Raw genomic sequence first — 20,885 nt, forward strand, 5'->3', positions numbered from 1 at the left:
CCACTCTTTTGCCACTTGGTCTTTTTGGTGATCACCCATCCTGAGGCTATCTAGGTACTCCACACTAAGTAATTAATTGGCATAAATGAAGTGTGATCTAAAGGGGCTTGTAACGTAGAACAAAAGACACTTCCTTCACTCTGGAAATTCTAAGGCTTTTAGGAGGTCTGTGCCAGGAATCTGGGACGAAGACCAAAAATATATTGCATTATGCCACACATCGGAAACACATATTTAAAAAATATTTTTTTAAAGATTTTATTTATTTATTTGTCAGAGATAGAGCACAAGCAGGAGGAGCAGCAGGCAGAGGGAGAAGCAGGCTCCTCACTGAGCAAGGAGCCCGATTCGGGACTCGATCCCAGGGCCCTGGGATCATGACCTGCACCAAAGGCAGATGCTTAACTGACTGAGCCACCCAGGTGTCCAGGAAATACATATTTTAGTTGGTTTTATTATTTAAACTTAAATATCAAGATGAATGGAATTTTGGCTAATATTAATTACAGAAATCACATATGTATTTTTAAAAGTAATATGAATTCTGTGTGCTTTAAAATGGTTTTCCAGGGCGCCTGGGTGGCTCAGCCCATCAAGTGTCTGCCTTCAGCTCAGGTCATGATCCCAGGGTCCTGGGATCGAGTCCTGCATCAGGCTCCCTGCTCAGTGGGGAGCCTGCTTCTCCCTCTTCCTCTTCCCCTCCCCCCTGCCTGTGCATTCTCTCTCTCTCCTGCTCTCTCTCTCTCAAATAAATAAAATCTTAAAAAAAAAAAAAAAAGTGGTTTTCCGTAATGGGACTATCGAGTCAGTATTTTTGCATTTTCACACTTCAGCACAGTCATGTTAATGATAAAATTTCTGACTTTCATTTATGTGTCTTTTCTTTATCTTCTTAGGTGGCCTTGGAGGGCTTGCAGGTCTGAGTAGCTTGGGTTTGAATACTACCAACTTCTCTGAACTACAAAGCCAGATGCAGCGGCAACTTATGTCCAATCCTGAAATGATGGTCCAGATTATGGAGAATCCCTTTGTCCAGAGCATGCTCTCAAATCCTGACCTGATGAGGCAGTTAATTATGGCCAATCCACAAATGCAGCAGTTGATTCAGAGAAACCCAGAAATTAGTCATATGCTGAATAATCCAGATATTATGAGACAAGTATGTGGAAAGTTCTTTCAGCTCATTTAGCTAAAGAATTATATACTTAGTTCTTAATTTTCTATGCTTTAGGAGCTTGCCTTTTATAGATGGCTAGGCTACAAAAAGAAATCCTGATATCTGTTCAGGAAAACTCAACAACACACTAATTTGTACTGTTTGAAATTTGAATTTTCTGCTATATTTTAAAGATCATTTAGTTTGCACATTTAAGAAACAAAAAGAATCCGATCTAAGAGATGGGCGTTCATTCACAACAGAGTGCTTCTTTCTTGGTGTTACTTGAATGTTACATTGAGGTGACATTGAGCAGGAATTATTGAAAATAAGTTTCCGATTTAATTATTGAAGACTGCTAATTCATAGTTAGAAAACTTGTGAACTAATCAGCTGTGGTGGTTAATAGCTAAATTAATTCGTGTGTATTTCCGTGCCTTTTTATATGGATATCTTTTCGTAGACATTGGAACTTGCCAGGAATCCAGCAATGATGCAGGAAATGATGAGAAACCAGGACCGAGCCTTGAGTAACCTAGAAAGCATCCCAGGCGGATATAATGCTTTACGGCGCATGTACACGGATATTCAGGAACCAATGCTGAGTGCTGCACAGGAACAGGTGATAGCGCAGGCCCCTAAGGCTTAGGCCAGAGGGTAGCTCCTGTCTTGACGCGTGTATGTGTGTGATTGAAGGGTACCTTTATATGGGGAATACAGTTTTCATTTAAAAAAGAGTTCCATATCTGTTATTTAAAACAAAACCTTATTCTTTATGATTTTTGTGTCTTTTGTTACAGTTTGGTGGTAATCCATTTGCTTCCCTAGTGAGCAATACATCCTCAGGTGAAGGTAGTCAACCTTCCCGTACGGAAAATAGGGATCCATTACCCAATCCGTGGGCTCCACAGGCTTCCCAGAGTTCATCAGCTTCCAGTGGGACCACCAGCGCTGTGGGGGGCACTGGTGGTGGTGCTGCCAGTGGCACTTCTGGGCAGAGCTCATCTGCGCCCAATTTGGGGCCTGGAGTAGGAGGTAGGCTCATTACAACTCACACTGTTTTTCTTCGTTATCCTCACTTATTTGAATAATGAAAACACTTTTATGCTGTTAATCTTTGTGCGTGTGTGTGTGTGTGTGTGTGTGAGAGAGAGAGAGAAGTAAATTTTATGAATTATCTTTTCATGTTGCAAGTTTTTAAATAGAAGTTTTAAATATGTAGTGATTAGTATTAATCACTTGTGTGCATTATAGTGGAAAGGGTTACTGATGAGATGACCACCCACTTCTCCCAAAACCCATCTTATGGACAAGTGGGTGGTCATCTCATTTCAATACTAGGAAAACTGAAGTGCAGAGAGAGTACAGTTACCTGTGGACTTCCTTCTGGAGCATGTGTTTCTTGGCTTTAGTCTAGTTTCTATTCTAGATCAGTGGATTCTCAAACTCCAGTCTTGAGAGCAGGGCTGAATGAGCTGTATCAGAGTACCTGCCAGGTTTGTTAAAAATCAGATTCCTAGGTCCTAACCTCAGACCTCATGGATCAGACTTTCTACAGTGGCTTTAAGATCTAGGTTTGTATAAAGCTGCTGGAGATTCTGGAATTTACTTTTGATCATTTCTCTGTAGACTAGACTCAATAAATGGAAGTCCTTTTGTCAGCTATTCAGATGCTAAGAATTAGGTCTAAAATCTGTAGCTAGAGTGATGATGTTAGTTCTAGTGCTTGGCATGGAATTGAGAAGAAATGAAAGCATGGGACCACTTCCCTAAGGTGAGAAGGACTGGATATGCTTTAAGAGATGGCTGGTGTTGGGGCACCTGGGTGGCACAGCGGTTAAGCGCCTGCCTTCGGCTCAGGGTGTGATCCCGGCGTTATGGGATCGAGCCCCACATCAGGCTCTTCCGCTATGAGCCTGCTTCTTCCTCTCCCACTCCCCCTGCTTGTGTTCCCTCTCTCGCTGGCTGTCTCTATCTCTGTCGAATAAATAAATAAAATCTTAAAAAAAAAAAAAAAGATGGCTGGTGTTTGGCAGAGGAAGTGGAAAGGTGAGGTGCTGGATGAGGAATTTTTAAAAAGGTCATTACTGAGAGAAGTCATAATGGGAAGTCATTGGTGGTCACTGTAGTATATATTCTTTATAGACTATAGTGGGCATGATGAAGTTTTTGAGTATAATAAAGATTTTATAAAAATTGAAGTATTGCCATTTTAAATAATTGAACTACATTTGACATAGTGTTAGTTTCAGGTGTACAATGTAATGATTCAGTGTTTGTATATATTCCCAGATGAGCACCGTAGTGGTCTAGTTCACATCCGAAGTAATACCATTTTTAAATTAGGGGAAAAATTATCCGTTCTGTATTTTACTTACTGCTTATTTGATTCTTAAACTGTCTTTTGAAAGAGATACTTTATTTACATTTCAAAGATCTTAGAGCAGACAGAACAAAGATTTAATCAGATCTCCTGATAGGTGAATTGTTTGTTTTTTTTTAACTATAACATGGTTATCTACAGTAACAGCTTTTGTCAGAAAATCAGTTTTGTGACTTTTTATTCGGATTTTTTTACTTAATGGCTTGATACTTTAAGATATCGTGTTATTGTTTACATCAAAGGAGAACAAAAACAGCAAAAGGGAATGGATTCTGCTGGCCTAACAATTTGTTAGCATGCTGTACACTATTGTGATTTTTACTCAACTGTTCACAGTTACATACACACATACATACACACATGTACTTGTAAAGATAAAACCCTTGACTCTTCTTTTGCCCTGTAAGCACTTACTCTAGTTGTGAGGAAATCTAGAGCAGAAGTCAACAAATTTTTCCTGCAAGGGGACGGGTAATGCTTAGGCCTTGCATGTCAAGAGCAAAGCGAGAATATTATGAGAGAAAACACATTACAATAAGTAAAAATATAATAGAGTGTAATACTTTTTCATATGTACCTACTAATGATAGGATTTCTTTTTTAGGGATGACATTTGCCTAATTGATATTCACAGTGTTTCCTGTTGTCAAAATCAAATTGTTCATCTATTCGTGTGATATGTAATGAGATTTTACTTAAGTATGTACTCATTCCAAAAGTATATGATTTTAATAACCTTATCACCAGTTGGAAGCATTTATAGGATTCTGTTAGATTCTTCTTTGCTTCTAACATGTCATTGCAGATTGATCACTTCCAATTGAAGGTTAGGTGGTAGGACCTCACTTACACAGTTAAGTGACTTTTGAAACGTGGAAATTTTCTTTACACTCGTATTGAGGTCCAAAACATGGTGCTGAAACAGCAGTGTGAACTAAAAAAAAAAAAAACCCTGTAAATTTATGGGAGTGGAGAATCTTGTTTTAACTTTTGACAGCAAGAGAATGTATAAAGCACCTTGACGTTGTCATTTAAACGATTTCTGTCATTGTCAAAATCACGTTACCACAGTATGAGTTTCACATGTTTGCATGCTGTTTGCCTTATAATTATGGGTAGAATTCATTGGGAAACATTACCAAGTCTCTAGCAAAAGGTAATTTCCAAAGTCATTTGGGTATTTGGTAGTGGTGGTTAAGTGGTTCAGAATTTCAGTCTTAGCCTTTAGCTAAAATAAAATTTGAAGTTAAACTTTACCTCTTACAAAACAAAAACTTTACCTCTGCTAAGCCATCACACTGCTTCTGTGTGGTTGGACAAGTCAGGATATTTCTGACAAAAATTCTTGGAATTGACTGACGAAGTTTACAAGAGTGAAATGGTGTTCACCATTGATACTTCTACGGTTGAATAACATGACAGTTCAAAATATTTTCCAGAGTACCTGCTAATGAATAAGACAATGAATAACCATAGTTTTTAAATACGTTATATTTTTTTATAAGCTTTCTGTGTTTGTCTAAGTAATCCTTCTAGTCCTCCACATACGTTTTCATCTTCAGATACGCACATCTTAGCTGATTCTATTTCAGGTTGCATCAAAATCGTATTTTCTCGACTTTGAAACAGTAGTTTTGCTTGTAGTTCTATGCAGACTGTTTATAAAGGCTTAATTTTTCAGTAACTTTAAACTTGGCATTGACTTCTCAAACAAGAACTGAGCAGTAACATCTGTCAACTCACTAAAAACAAAGGAATACCACTCAGAATAATTTGCATTGTTTTTTAATTGAATATTAATTCTGGGAGCCCAGTGTTCTTAACTCTTGAGAAACCATTCTCCTTGAAAGGCTAATAGGCTTAAACGTGTTTATTTTCTCTGGACACATTTATATTTGGCTGCCGCAATCAAGATTTCATTAAGCATGCCAATTAATCACCACTAGTATATACTTTTCTTTTTGGCTAACAAATGAGCCACTTGGAAACTTAACTGGTTGTAGCCTTATTTTCATTTTTTTATTTTTGTAAAGAAATCTGGCTGTGATGACATGGCTGCATTTTAAATTTTGTGTTTTCCTGACTGTTGCTTGCCTGTGAGTTGGGAATACTGTGATCAGTGCTTAGTCTAGCAATGTTGAAGTATATTGTATTCCCTCCTTGTCATTGCATAAAAATACAGTGCTTTACCATCTTATTTGATAAAATAATCCATGCTCCGTTGTGCCTTAAATGCACCATATTTATAGTCCAACTTTCCCTTTTTCTTCTTGTTCTTATGTGATTGGTATGTTCTGGTAGTTTAAAAAAAAGAAATAAAATAACAACATGCTACAGCACCACACGTAACGTATGGCACGCTGAGCAGCGGTCTGGGTCTGTAGCGGTAGGATAGGGCCGTGCACAGCCTCCGTTGGAACCGCTTGGCTTTTGTGGTACACAAGCAGTCGTAGACCACGAACGCCTGAGCATGACTGTATTCCAAGAAAATGTTGTTTATGGACACTGAAGTTTGAATTGCATATAGTTTTCAAATTTCACAAAATATTTTTGTTTCTTTAACCATTCAAAACTGTAAAACCATTTTCAGCTTGTGAGTTGTACGAAAACAGGTCGTGGGCCATATTTGCTCTGTAGGCTATGTTTGTCAACACTTGTGTTAGAATATTCTTAGACTCTAGGATGTGGAAAGTAACCTAATTGAAACAACTTGAGAAAATAGGGAAAAAAAGAATGCTTATCCCAAAACCCCCAGCAGAATTAAAATAAACTAGAAGGATTAATGGGAAGTGTCAGATGTTTTAAGCCTGATAAAATTAACACTGGATGGAATGAGAGCAGAAGGGAAATGAAAAAACTAATGAGTTAAAGTTTGCGTATAATGAGTTTGAGAATATATTTGAAGTTGAGTATATCTAGTCAGCAAGTGAAAATCTGGTTATGTGTTGAGCAAATTAGTTTTCAAAGAAAGTTGAATTCGATTAGCTATAGCTCTCAGCAAAAAAAAAAAAAAAAAAAAAAAAGTGACAAGCATAGTTGTACATTAATTTGTCACAACCTGCCCTGTGCAGTAGATACTATTTATTCCATTTGACAGATGGGGAAACTGGAAGTATGAAGAGGCCAAATAACTTGCCCAAGTTTAGTTAGATTAGATTTGAACCAGGTAATCCGGTCCTTGTCACTGTTCTTAGTCTCTGCTCTGAAATGTTAAATGTGCCTGCTATTTTGCTGAGTGAGTGTCAGTACTGAATGGGATGGAGGCTGCATCTGTGGTTTCCTGGGTATGAGCGCTTACTTCAAGCATGAGCATAGCAAATGCTGGACGTGATTGTTCTAATTAAACAGTCCTAGAAGAAACGTTGGCCCAGACTTACTCTATATATGGGATTTTTCAATAGTAATTTTGACTGTATCTAATTTTTGCTTCTCAAATTGACTTCAGAACCTAGCCTTTCCATTAGATATGGTTTTATTGCAAGTGTAACCAGAATGTTCAACATCGTAAGCCCTCCTTTACTGGTATATGTTGAGTGTGCAGTTTTGGAGATCTTAGTTTTAAAATTCTTTCTTGGTTCAGTTGATTAGTAATATGTATGCTCATCTGCAGTTCTGAAAATGACATGTGGTATATATTGTATTTCGAAGCTTTTACTTTTGTCTTTTCCTTGATACAGTGTCTTTTTTTTTTTTTTTTAACAAACTTTCAGCTAGTATGTTCAACACACCAGGAATGCAGAGCTTGTTGCAACAAATAACTGAAAACCCACAACTTATGCAAAACATGTTGTCTGCCCCCTACATGAGAAGCATGATGCAGTCACTAAGTCAGAACCCTGACCTTGCTGCACAGGTGAGTTTGTAATTTATTAAAAAGGACTGTGCAGTGTGAATTGAAACAGCCTAATCAGATAATTGTGATTTTGGCATATTTGGGTTGTGTTGTGTTACCTGCTAGAAAGTCGGTAAACTACATCGCCAATATTTTGGACACTTTGTTTCTTTGCAGTAAACTAATTCTTCCTATATAATTAAAACAGTTTCATCTCTGCTATTTATTGGCTAGAAAGAAGTGTAGGTTTACTTTGTATCTACATATGTTGATTTAGAAATGAATACAAAGTTTTGGATTACTCTCCCTTTGGAAGATACATTCTTTAGTGAAATGTTAATCTTGGAAGTGATTAAATACAGTGTTAATACATTTCTTGGAATACTTCTATTTATTAGATCACATAGATTTTGAGTAATAGTCATGTTCAAAATAGCAGTTATAAAATAGCCTGAAATCATTTCTTAAAGGCAGAGGGAGATCTTGTGGGAACAGTGTTCTCATTCTTTCCATTATAGATCTCCCCCCCACCAAAGTTAGTATAATGGTATTTTATTAATTTATTCTTTTTCTAACTTGTTTTGAAGAGACCCTAACTAAGGGAGTTAGTGGATCTCAACCCTGGCTGAACATTTGGGATCCCTTTGGGAGCTTTAAAGTTAAAAAAAATCTCTCCATCCTGAGAGATTTTGGTGTAATTACGTTGCATTTCCCCTATCTCTGAAGTTCCCTGGGTGATTCTGATGTGCCCCTAGGTTAAGAACAACTGGGCTTGAAAAACCTTGGGGAGTATTAAATAACCTTGATCATCTGTTATAGTTCATATTTGCTGGGTATTAAAAATGACTTCTGTAAAGTGTTAGGGATTATAAATATTTTCCTTTATAGTGTATTCTCATTCCAAAATTCTAAAGGCTTTTAAAGTTAATCACTTTTCTTTCTTCATTATGTCAAACAAAATGGTTTTTATTTTTCTAAAGTTTGGAACCATATTGATTCAAGTTATATAGCAGATATCTTTGCATTATAATCCTCAGCAATAACTTCTGCCCTCTTAGTATTTGTGGAATTGGAAAGAAAGAACAAGTTTTTAGGTGAATTTTTGTATAGTCATGTTCTATTCACATAAAAATTACCTGAGTTATTATTAGTATTAAATGGTGAACTTACTGTGATCATAGCACTTTTGTCTAAAATAAATGTGGAAAATAAGTATGTTGAGTGATCATATTTGTATGCTTTTAAATGTCTGTTTGATTAATTAGCACTGAATGTGCATCTCATTTAAAACTTTTGACTTTAATAAGCACATTCCCAGCCATTTATTGAAGTAGCAACATTACAAAGTGACTTGAGCATTTTGATACGTTGTGTTTTCACTCTAAAGCAGAATGTTAACAAAGAAGGCTAGATATGGGTGTCTTAGTGTAGACAGTAGAAATGTTTACAGTGTATTCTGATTATTAGCAAATTAAAGTCTGTAGTTTCTCTATTCTGATTTTGATTTTTAGATATTCAAAAAAGTCTGAGTATATGAACTGTATTGTTGCATAGTCACGTAAGTTAGGAGAAATATCTTAAGTGAGATAATGCTTTTCTGAGAAAGAATGAATCAGTTTAAGATGCCATGCTGTCTCAAATGACATGAATCCTGAAAGATAAATGTGGTAACTTTATTAATCTGTTCATAATAAAAAGTATTTACTGGAGCCAATAAAGAAGCGGGTTTGTTGATCTCAAGTTGGTATTATTTTATTTACTGTGAATTTATTGTTCACTTTGAAACTTCTTGTATATCCATAAAACACTGACTTCCTCCTACTTTGTTATTTTGTTGAAATTAACTACATAATCCACTTTGTAACAATAGACAAAGGAGAGAAAGTAGAATTCTTTCTACTTCTAGTGTGTACATATAATTAAGTGCTCTCCAATATGGTTAACTACTCAAGGGCAAGGCTCATTTTACTTTACCCTCCAGACTTTGGACTGGTAAATAGGTGATGAGTAAATCATTGTCAGTTGACTTTTCACTCCTTGTGGGGAAAGTGAAACTTTCGTCTTTTTCAAAGCTGTGAACATTAGTTTCTGGTTATGTTGATAGTGTATCATAATCTTATTTTCAGGTATTAACGTTAATATGGACCCTGACTTTAATTCTTAACACCTGTGTGAACGTTAGGAGGCATGCCACTTTTCTCATCTCTGGTGCTAGTGAGGTGAAATCCAGAGGCTAATCTTGGTGTTCTCAAATGGATTTACATGTTTCAGGTCTTAACACATTTTAATACTTGCCCCAGAGATGTGTTGTTGCTAGTCCTGGGCTGATTTTCACCTAGCAGCTCCATTTCTCTGGCACGGTGGTTGCTGTTCTGCAGTGTTATTTTTCTGGACCTAATACTTGCTGTTTTGCAGTAGGCAGGTAGATAGATATAGTGGTTCCAGATCTGGATTTTTCTCTGTGCTTGCCACTTGTGTGCTGAGGTGTCTGAGCAAGCCATGTATCATTTCACATATTGAGGCTTATGTTTATTCTGTCAGTGTAGTAGCACATGTATCCTCCTGAATGCCCGTTACCCCCATTTTTCTTTTAAGGGCAAATATTCACCTTTGCTCAAGGAAAATCCTAAGAAAATGATTGTTTTTATTTTTTAGGATATTGCATGTCATTATCATAATCACCATTCTCATTGAGAGAGAAGATGCCTCGTTTTTAGTTTTAGGTTTTTTTTTTTTTTCTGGAGATCCCTCTTGGGGACAGTATCTTCCCTTCTCCTTCTTGATTCATGTTCTATCTTCCTCCCTATAAGTGCCAGGTTAGGCACTTGGGGGAAGATAGACTATTAAACAAGGTACATTACTTGTTTCAGATATTTCCAGTTAAAATTGTTTGAACACTTGCCCCATAGATGATGCTGAATAATCCCCTATTTGCTGGAAATCCTCAGCTTCAAGAACAAATGAGACAACAGCTCCCAACTTTTCTCCAACAAGTGAGTAAGAAAAGATGCTAGCTATCTTCGGTAATGATTTGCTTGAAAAAGTTTGATGATAAACATTTTCCTTGCTCTTCTCTGGCTGATAGCAAACTATAGAAGTTAGTTTGATTATGCTGTCAATTCGCAGAGAATTCAGCTTGATCTTAACTGAGCCCCATTTCACTGCTGACCTTTTGCTTATATTTCTTAAACTTTCTGAGGAAAGGACCATTTTGTTTTTGCTTTTGAGGATTTAGGATTTTGAATGCTTCGTTAATACCATAAACCATTTCCTTTCACTTTACTAACTTCGAAGTGCTTCATTGTGTCATGTTATGCTTTATGGTTTAACTAATCTCGAGTAATAGGAAGGACCTACCCTGTTCTATTTTACAGGTTCGGTTTCTTTGTAATGTTGTAATTCCTACAAATTAATGGAATGTCTCTTTTTTGAGGGGTAGATCTCATTTCCTCAAACTCGGAATTAGTAATGATTAAAATTGTCAGTGTTGTCCTACAAGGAAGGTTTTATTATTAAAAAAATACTTGAGATTGGAATGGTATTTTATTATTTAAAAAGACAAAAGAGGAGTCAGTCTTGGTGTTCTGAAACTGGTAGTTCTAGGGCTTTTAAATATTATACAAATGATTCCTGGGCCTGTAAACCATTATCCAAGGTTAGTTATTGTCCTTGATCCTATTGTAATGATGTTAATGTTAGCATATCTTTTTTGGTCAGTCAGGTGGTGTATATTTGGAAGTAGTGAAACTGAACTCAGGACACACGTATTAACTTCAAATTTGGAACTATTGTTTTAGAGTGTATCTTACTGATAAAATTGTTTAATCGGCAACAGATAACGCTCGGTCGGGAGGAATATGTGACTTTTACCATATGTTACCATGTTACATAAATTGTGCAGGTGGAGGTTGTCTCTTAGGCATAACACTTCTATCTTCTGTTGGAGAACGGGAACAATTATGGCTTCCACAGTAGCTCCTGATTGTCTTTCGTTATGAAAAATGGCTTTCATGATGGACTTGGGAGGAGGTCGGTTAACAATTTGCACACTGGGTTTGCTGTCGAGGAGGTGCTTGTGTTTATCCGGGGAAAGAAATTCTGGACTACCAGTGTCTGGGAGTAAGGTTTTAGATTTTCTCGAGAAACATAGCAAAGAAACATTTAAATTTTACGTTCACTGATTTTAATTCCCTTGTTAACCACCTGTTTTCTTTCTTCCTTAGATGCAGAATCCTGATACGTTATCGGCAATGTCAAATCCTAGAGCAATGCAGGCCCTGTTACAGATTCAGCAGGGTTTGCAGACATTAGCAACGGAAGCCCCCGGCCTCATCCCAGGGTAGGCTTATTTGGGGACGACTATGAAAGTGCATAGTGGTTACTACTTCTTTCTGAGCATTTCATACTTAAATATCATTCTGCCTATTTTTGTTGAGATTGTTTTCAAGACCGAGTTTTCAAAGTTAAAAATGTTCATTTTAAGAAGATAACAGCTAATACTATGTTAAAATGTAACTGACTTACCATCAGAGGCCTGGCCTGGCCTCCTATTGCAGGAGCTTAGGTTTATTACCAATTTGTGCTTCCCTAGGTTTACTCCTGGCCTGGGGGCATTAGGAAGCACTGGAGGCTCTTCAGGAAGCAACGGTTCTAATGCCACACCTAGTGACAACTCGAGTCCCACGCCGGGCACCACTGAGCCGGGACACCAGCAGTTTATCCAGCAGATGCTGCAGGCTCTGGCTGGAGTAAATCCTCAGGTAAAGATTCTTGTCTGCTCACATTTTGTGTTCCTTGTTGGAAATTCAGAAATTTCCACAAACAACCGAAAAAAGAAAGAGGGAAAGGAAGAAAAGAAAGAGGCAATCCTTCAGGGTTTAGAGTATAATGAAAAGCACAATCTTATAAAACAGGCATTACAAAAATTGTTGACTTTGGTGTACTATTAGACACTGAAAGAAACAGTTGTAGGGAAGAAATGCTACAACTTTGCCTTATTTGGAAGTTGCCTTTAAAAATGCGTCTTTTAGAGTCCCTCTTTAGAGATTATTTGCAATATGTTGTGTTTTATAAAGGTTTGTCAAGGAGGAATAGAAACTTGATTATCCCAAATACCTCCTGAACAACTACAACTACGGTTCTGTCTAGTCCTTGTATTTTGACTTAAAAAAAATCCTCTCTCCCTGCCCATTACTACTTCCTGTGGTAACTTGTGTTACATATATAAACCTCACAAATATGGCTTAAAAATGTGGACTTCTAATAATGTTCTTACATCTGGAAACATTTATTAGCTTTACTAAGAATCTGCCATTGTACGAAGATGATAGCCAGTCAAACCTGTTATGGTAGATTGCCCCTGTAATTCTGCATGGCAAAAAATGAGCATACTTTCTGACTTTAAGCCTTATTAAATATAATAAATAGGGCGGGGTTTTATCCTGTACAAGTATTTGTATTCCCAATACTATCATAGCTTCTGGCTCAGTATAATATTCATGGAATTAATAATATTCATGGAATTAATAAGAAAAGAAGATTTTAGGTATTTGACAGAATTGTTACCTAAGTTGAACAATCTGCAGGCCTCATTATCAGATTGGCCAGGATTGATTGATTATGTATGTATTTTTGTCTTAACTTCATTTCTGGAGAAAGATTTGATGCAGCTGAATTGTCAGGAGTATATTCTGTGGGCCTAGAACTGGAACTCTCCTGAAGACTTGACTGGCCAGCGCAGAAATTGAATGCACATTCTGAGCCTCATTTGAACTTTAGAATTTTGTACATGAGAACACTGGCTTTTATATTTACCTAGTTGGTCAATAACTACGAAATAAATCATTAGTTCTGAACTATTTGCATATAGACTTTTAAGTTTCCTGCATTTTCATCAGTTTCTTAAATATATCTAACATGTAACGGATGAGGTTTATGAAGCTATTTTTTCCAAAGATTTTGTTTATTTATTTTTGAGAGAGAGAGAGAGTGCGTGGGCAAGCAGAGGGAGGGGCAGAGGGAGATGGGGAGAGAGAATCCCAAGCAGACTCCCCGCTGCGACTCTGGGCTTGATATCATGACCCTGATGTCATGACCAGATGCTTAACCGACTGAGCCACCCAGTGATCACCCCCAAAGCAATTTTTTTTAAAAGCAGAGTTTTGCGTTCTATTTGACCAAGATTAAGTATAAATTAGATTATTTAAAATAACAAAGTTAAGTGCTAATGAACTTCTAAATATGTTGACTATGTTTCCAGAGAGGCCAGTGCTTTTATAGCTTAGACCAGCGTATTTGTAACAAGAGGTTAAAACTTTCTAGAGGTTATCTAGGTGTGAGACCGATTTTCCTTAGAATTTTGGTTAGTGTTTTTTTTTTCCCCCTTTAACAGCTACAGAATCCAGAAGTCAGATTTCAGCAACAACTGGAACAGCTCAGTGCAATGGGATTTTTGAACCGTGAAGCAAACTTGCAAGCGCTAATAGCAACAGGAGGCGATATCAATGCCGCTATTGAAAGGTTACTGGGCTCCCAGCCATCATAGCAGCATTTCTGTATCTTGAAAAAATGTAATTTATTTTTGATAACGGCTCTTAAATCTTTAAAATACCCGCTTTATTTCATTTTGACTCTTGGAATTCTGTGCTGTTATAAACAAACCCAATATGATGCATTTTAAGGTGGAGTGCAGTAAGATGTGTGGGTTTCTCGGTGTTTTTTGTTTTGTTTTGTTTTTTTTAAACAGTGGGAATCAATGCTTTTTCATTTAAGGCTACTGCATGCATCAGACACTTCTGCATTTATTGTAATTTTTAAAAAAACCATCACCTTTTATAGTTGGGTGAACAGATTTTTGTCCTGCATCTGTCCAATTTATTTGCTTTTTAAACATTAGCCTATGGTAGTAATTTATGTAGAATAAAAGCATTAAAAAGAAGCAGATCATTTGCGCTCTATAATTTGTGGTACAATATTGCTTATTGTGACTTTGGCATGTATTTTTGCGAACAAAATGCTGTAAGATTTATACTACTGACAGTTTTTGCTTTATTTGTATACAGTGTAGTATGCACAGTTGGGATTGCATTTCTCGAAACAAACTGCAATAGATTATCTGAGCAAAGCACCTGTAACCAAAAAAGTGAAGATAAGGAAATATTTTAAAGCTGAGTATTTCCTAATTGTGTAGAATCTTACAGCATCTTTGATAAACATCTCTCAGCAAAAGTGCCGGTTAGTCAGGTTTGTTGAAAATATAGTAGAAAAGCTGATTCTGGTTATCTAAGGACGTTTAATTGTACAGACGACATAATGTAACATTGTCTCAACATTCACAGATTGACTGTAAATTACCTTCATCTTTGTGCAGACTGAAGGAGCACTGTACTATAACCCAAAAGTGCATTTGCCTAGGACTTTTCAGCTTCTCCCATAGGTAGTTCAACAGGCATTACAGTTTGTAATTGAAATGTTGCTTTCACTGAAAGTGTCTTGATGTTTCAGTTATTTTTAATTGCCATATAAAAATAGAACTATCTTTTGGGTTTATCAGTTTTCTCATGCACAGGCAATACATGAATTTAAAATGATTTGTGAGCCACTTGTTTCTGAAGTGTTTTGGTAGTTCTATTAAGAAATAGTTAAATATTGTGCTTTTCAGAGCCTCAGAGAAGGGGAACTGGGGGCGGGGGTGGGGGGGAATCTCTCCTGGATTGGGCCAGCCTAAATAATACTGGCAACCAAGATTCTGTTAGGATTTCTGTGCATATAGTGTAGTAAAGAGGTATCATTCAGGGGTGAAAAACAAAGAGCCGTTTTAACAATGTTGAGTACGTTTGGCTGTTCTGCAGCCTTTTTCTTCCCTCCCCAAAGAAGTTCTGTTTGCCTAACTCTCAAACTGTTGGGGTGTGGTACATTCCTTTAGGACCAATTAAAACATAACTTTGGGGTCAGTAATATATTTGGCTGACTCTGGTTCAGTATTCTCTTAGGTCGTTATATTCTCTCATGTACAGTTACAGGAAATTAAAATGTTTAAGTAATCTAAAATGAGTTCAGACCAATAAAATCAAGGGAAATACAAGTTGAATTCCATTACTTCCGTAAGTTGCTTGCTATTAAAAAAGGTCAAGAGGCCAGGTTGCCCACCAGCCCGTGCACTGTTCTGACACTTTCCCCAGGAGGAAAACATGAGTGATGGTCAAGGTGGAGGCATGACTAGAGGAGGTTGTTAAGGATGATATTCATGTGTCTTTGCTCTCTCTGCCTTATGCCTCAGTCTGGTTCAAAACCTTTTGTACAGGCGAATGGTGGTATACAGTGTGGGATAGTGTCATAACCAATTTGACAATTTATTAATCACAAAATAACAATAAATCTCTAGCTTTTACACTTGGTTTGTCTTGACTCTTTTGTAGAAAGAAAAGGATGTCTTCAGTTTACTCTCTCTCATCATGTCCTTTGAAGACCACTGGAATTGATTTGGCCCAGATTTTATCACATGCTTAGATCATTCTTAATCAGTTTTTAAGTTTCCCCAATTAAAATCTGTGTGTACTCTGTATTGTGTGTTAAAAAGATAACCAACTGGGATGTCAGCTGACCTGAGCTCTGCTTGCAGTTTTTGGTACCTAACTTGTTATTTGGCTGTGAGTAATTTCTCGTGGTAATTTCTTGGCTGTAACAGGGCTGGCGAGGCTTTTCAGCACACTGGACTGGGTGGTCTCGTGAGTACCTTCCAGTTGCTGTAGTGGTACTATTTTGTTGTTGTTGTTATTTGGTTCTGATATGTTTATCTTAGATCTAAATATCTTTTTAGGAGTTCAAAATACTTAAAATTCTCAAAAGCATTAAAAGACACTTTAAATATTATAGGCTTAAATTGTTCTCATATTGGGTTATTTATTGCAAATTGAATCAAGAATGGAGTGGTGAAAATAACATTTCAGGATTTTATTTCCCAAGTGGAAGATTTGTGATAACTAAACAATGTGTAGTGAATATCAAGCACGATCTTATTAAATGACAGCTGGCTTCTGGGTGTGTTCAGAAGAGGAGTTGCACACTTGGTTTAAATATACTAATGAAGGGACTCTTTCGTTTGGGGACACATTATTACTGTGTTAATTTCGTAGGCAAATTACAACAAAACGAGGTGGGTAAAAATGTCACATTAGTCATAGAGGTTACGGTTGGCTGCATGTCTGTGTGCTTGTGCAAAACAAAAGATTGCGTGATTAAGGCCGGGAAATACTGCATACTCTACTTTCTCTCTCAGAGGTTGACATTAAACATGTTAACCGAGAAGCCCTGCATTAACGAAATCTGTTTAAAGTTGTCTAATCCAGGCTTCTCCTACGTTCACCATCCTTTTCAGAGCCGTTCCTCAGGGTAATGCTGTATGAACAGACCTGGGGAAGACTGCCCTCAGCAAGCCTCCACCTCTCTGGTCGTGCACACGGTCCTCTTGTCTCTGAAATTGCATTTGTCGGCCTAGGTTTACAGAAGGCCGGCCGTTCCTGCTGGGCTCAGTTCTGAAGTCCTCCTAAAGTTTGCCAACCAGTGACTCATTTACTCTGAACTCCTTAGCCGTTACTGTCAGCTGCTGCCCCTGGCCCTCTCAGCCGCCTTACAGCTCTGGGTTTGGGGTTGGTTGGTTTGAATGTTTTGGGTTTTGTTTTTTTCTGCTCTGAAATTTTCTTGGTAGTTAATTTAAGTAACATTAAATATTCTTCCTTGACTTCTTTGTATCATTTCTCTCATGGACCCGAGGCAGCCATTGCCTCAGAAAGTTAACACTGAACAGATGGTTCTTTTCTAGTTGTTCAAAGTATAGCAGTAAATAAAACATGTCCATATGGGGTTTACGTGGTAGAATTTAGGGAGACAATAATAAACAAAACAGACACATAGCCTGGTTAGGTAGTAACAGAGAGCTGTGGTGAAAAGTTAAGTGGAGTAAGGTGGCTAGTTCAGGAAAGTGTTTTTGTTTCATGTAGGGTAGTCCAAGAGGGACTTGTTGAAACGGGGACATTTAAATAGAGACTTGAAAGTTATCTGTGAGGGTGAATAACTTTCCAGGAAGAGAGACACCGATTGAAAAGATGCAGTAGTGGGACCGCTCTGAGTGCTTTTTGGGACACAGGGAGGTCAGTGTGACTGAACAAGGGAGAAAGTGGTAGAGGGAATATGATTGGAGAGATGGGGGCAGGGAAGTGGCCTTACATATGGAGGACTTAATTACCCCAGTTTTTGTATCCCATTCCCAGGGTTTCTAATTTACTAGGTTTGGAGGAGAATTTGCATTTCTAACAAGTTCCTAGGTGAGAACCACTGGGCCAGGAAGGTGGAAGCAGGGAAACTGTTAGGAAGTAATTTTAGTGAGGGATCATATGGGCTTGGGCTTGGTAGCAGTGGTGGAGTATTAAGTAGTCAGATTTGAGGTATATTTTGAGAGCAGAGCTAGTAGGATTTATTGGTGGATAAAACTGTGAGGTTAAGTAAAGCAAGAGAGGTTGTCAAGCAGGGTGACAAGGTACAGACATATATGGGGTGGAGTATAAATCAGAATTCTAGTTTTGACATGTTAAGTGGGACGTACTTTGATAGGACATATAAGTGGACAAAACGAGAAGGCAGTTAGGTAGCGATTCAAGCTATAGCCAGTGTATATATCTGGTATTGAAAGCCAAAGAACTAGGCCAGTGGTTCTCAGCCAGAAGTGATTTTGCCCCCCAGGGGCTGTTGGCAATGTCTAGAGACACATTCTTTTTTAAGATTTTATTTATTCATTTGAGAGAGAGAGCATAAGCAGGGGAGAAGCAGACTACCTTCTGAGCTGAGAGCCCCACTCAGGGCTCCATCCCAGGACCTGGAGATCATGACCTGAGCCGAAGGCAGACACCCAACCATCTCCAGGTGCTCCTGGAGACACATTCTTGACATCGTGATTGGGGCTGCTCTAGGCATCTAGTGAGTAGAGAGCAAGGATACCGCTAAACATCCTGAGGTGCACGGGACAGCTCCCACAGCAAAGACTGAATCTGGTCCAAAATGATACAGTGCTATGGTTAAGAAATCTTGACCAGATGAATGGTAGAGAGTGTTGATAAACACACTTTGGGAGGAGTGAGGCCTGGTTTGCTCTAACTTCCTGTTCAGGGAGAGTAGAGGAAACCAGCGAAGTAGACCTGAGAGGCCCTGAGAGCAAGCAAGGCACTTTTTCACAAGGAGAAAGATGGTAAATGAACTGTTAAATGCTCTTTATCTTCCCATCATGGTTTGAATATTAATCTCTGGATCCGTAAAGGGAGCTAGCACCCTCCTGACTGTGATAGGGGTTTTATAGAGTGATGAGGGCAAAATTCTGGTGAGACTGGACTGCAGAGATACCCGGAGACACAGAGTTTTGAAGCAGAGAGAATCCGAGAAATGCGGGCAATAACTGTGGTAAGGAGAGTGGGCGGTGGTGTAGAGGAAGTTCACCTTTTGTATTCTTTTAAGATGGGAAGTACTACAACATATTTGTCTTCTAATGTGAGTGATCACGTGTGCGCGTCGGGGTGGGGAGCTTGATTTAGGAAGAGAATATGGGATAATTGTTTTCTACCAAAAAATGGTTACTAGCTTTTGATCCCCGGAATAGGGTTTATAAATTAAATAAGCAAGCACACACCCCTTTGTTCCACAGGCTGAAGTGTGAGGGAAAGGGGTTCTGAGTCTCTCCGGCCATTTTCCTCAGAGCTGCCTTTCCTTGCCTGCAGGAGTATTCCCTTCCCAGCCCATCTGAAATATTTTTTATGGGCAACCCATTCAGAAGTGGAGCAAAAGCACCCGCTCCCCGCATCTTTGCTTTGGTGAGATTGAAGAGAATGAGGTTGAGATTTCCAGAGCTGGGCAGCGATGAAGCACATGGTCGGACTGCAATTCCAGTGTAAACATGGCTCTTTAGTCGCTACATGCTTTCCACCTGAGAGCGTGGTTGGGGTCCCAGTTCCTCTCCACACGGGCCTTTCCACGGGGCTGTTTGTGCTTCTTTCCAACATGGTTGGTAGGTTTCAAGATCAAGTATTTCATGAAAGCTGTCAGTTTTTAAACGTCTGGGCCCCAAATTGGTCCAGTGTCATTTCTCCCGTATTTTAATGGTCAGTCTTATCTTGGCCAGATTTAAGGGTCATAGGCCCCACTTCTTGATGGGTAGAATGTCAGAGAATTTTTAACTATCTTAATCTACCATATACTTATGATCTCAGGAGGGGAAGAATGTTAGAGGAGCATATTTTAGAGAAGTCCAGTGTTCATTCTTTCCCCAGGAAGGAGGAGTAACTTACCTACTTGTAGGAAGGAACTGCGTATACTTGACTGTCTTTTCTAGTCCGAGGTCCTAGCATATGGTAATAAGGTTAATGAGACAGGTTCTGCTTTGTGGGGAGGGCCTGTGGTTTGCTTTTTGTTAGGGTTTTTTTTTTTTTTCTTCTACAAATTGTGGTAATGTAGATGTAATAAAATGTAACCATTTTAAAGTGTATAGTTCTCTGGTATTGAGTACATTCCGTGTCGTGAAACCATCACGATCATCTAGAACTTCATCGCCCCAACAGGAAGCCCTATAGCCATTAAGCAGTCACTTATCTCCCCCATAGCCCCGGCAACCACTAGTCTGCCTTCTGCCCGGATTTGCCTATTCTGTGTATTTCATTGAAATGGAATTCTATATTATGTGGGCTTTTGTCTGGCTTCTTTCACTGAGCAGGTGTTCCCGGTTTATCTAGGTTATAGCATGTATCAGTACTTGATTCCGTCATGGCTGAATAATACTCCATTGTATGCAGAGACCACATTTTATTCATTTGTTGATGGACGCTTCCACCGTTTGGACGTTGCAAGTAATGCTTCTAGCATTGGCATGAGCATTCGCTTGTGTCTCATTTCTTTCAGATACATACCTAGAGTGGAATTGCTGGGTCACATATGGTAGTTTTAATTTTCAACTTTTTGAGGAACTCCTTGTTTTCCACAGCAGCTGCACCATCTTTCATCCCCACCAGCAGTGTGTGGGCTCCAGTTTTCTCTCCATCCTCGCCAACACGAATTCTTTTCTGTTTGTTTTTAAATTACAGCCATTCTACTGGTATGAAATGGTATCTCATTGTGGTTTTGACTTCCATCTCCCTAAGGACTAACGAAGACATTTTTTTCTTGTGCTTTTTTTTTTTATTTTAAGATTTTATGTATGTATTTGAGAGAGAGAGCACAAGCAGGGGGAGCAGCAGGCAGAGGGAGAAGCAGGCTCCCCACTGAGCAAGGAGCACGATGTGGGACTCAGTCCCAGCTCATGACCCGAGTCGAAGGCAGATGCTTAACTGACGGAACCACCCAGACATCCCTTTCTTGTGCTTTTTTATATTGGCCATTGGTGTGTCATCTTTGGAGAAATTTAAGTCTTTTGTCTATTTTTATTTACTTTATTATTTGAAAGAGAGCAGGTGGGGGGAGGGGCAGAGAGAGAGAGGGAA

General features: G+C 38.4%; 1 protein-coding gene and 1 long non-coding RNA gene across 4 annotated transcripts in view; one reads left to right on the forward strand and one right to left on the reverse strand.

The window, feature by feature from the left end:
- The window catches only part of UBQLN1 (ubiquilin 1), a 49,833-nt gene extending 32,723 nt beyond the window's left edge, over positions 1-17,110 (forward strand). Inside the window, exons 4-11 of one of the 3 annotated variants that reach the window (XM_040620207.1) lie at positions 897-1,159; positions 1,620-1,778; positions 1,957-2,191; positions 7,250-7,392; positions 10,281-10,364; positions 11,595-11,710; positions 11,963-12,131; positions 15,789-17,110. In XM_040620207.1, coding sequence (XP_040476141.1) covers positions 897-1,159; positions 1,620-1,778; positions 1,957-2,191; positions 7,250-7,392; positions 10,281-10,364; positions 11,595-11,710; positions 11,963-12,131; positions 15,789-15,851 — 1,232 coding nt within the window. In that variant the 3' untranslated portion in view covers positions 15,852-17,110. Of the gene's footprint in view, positions 1-896; positions 1,160-1,619; positions 1,779-1,956; positions 2,192-7,249; positions 7,393-10,280; positions 10,365-11,594; positions 11,711-11,962; positions 12,132-13,762; positions 15,761-15,788 lie in introns of those variants that run through there. The other 2 variants (XM_040620205.1, XM_040620206.1) reach the window with 2 other exon arrangements.
- LOC121100109 lies at positions 4,247-12,031 on the reverse strand. Its single transcript, XR_005831828.1, has 3 exons — positions 11,896-12,031; positions 4,820-4,986; positions 4,247-4,473 (listed from the first exon to the last, which is right to left on the reverse strand). It is a non-coding gene; the product is annotated as an uncharacterized LOC121100109 (long non-coding RNA).
- Positions 17,111-20,885: the final 3,775 nt, after the last annotated feature.

Source organism: Ursus maritimus, unplaced genomic scaffold, assembly GCF_017311325.1.
Source record: "Ursus maritimus isolate PB19 unplaced genomic scaffold, ASM1731132v1 scaffold_34, whole genome shotgun sequence".
Taxonomy (NCBI): domain Eukaryota; kingdom Metazoa; phylum Chordata; class Mammalia; order Carnivora; family Ursidae; genus Ursus; species Ursus maritimus.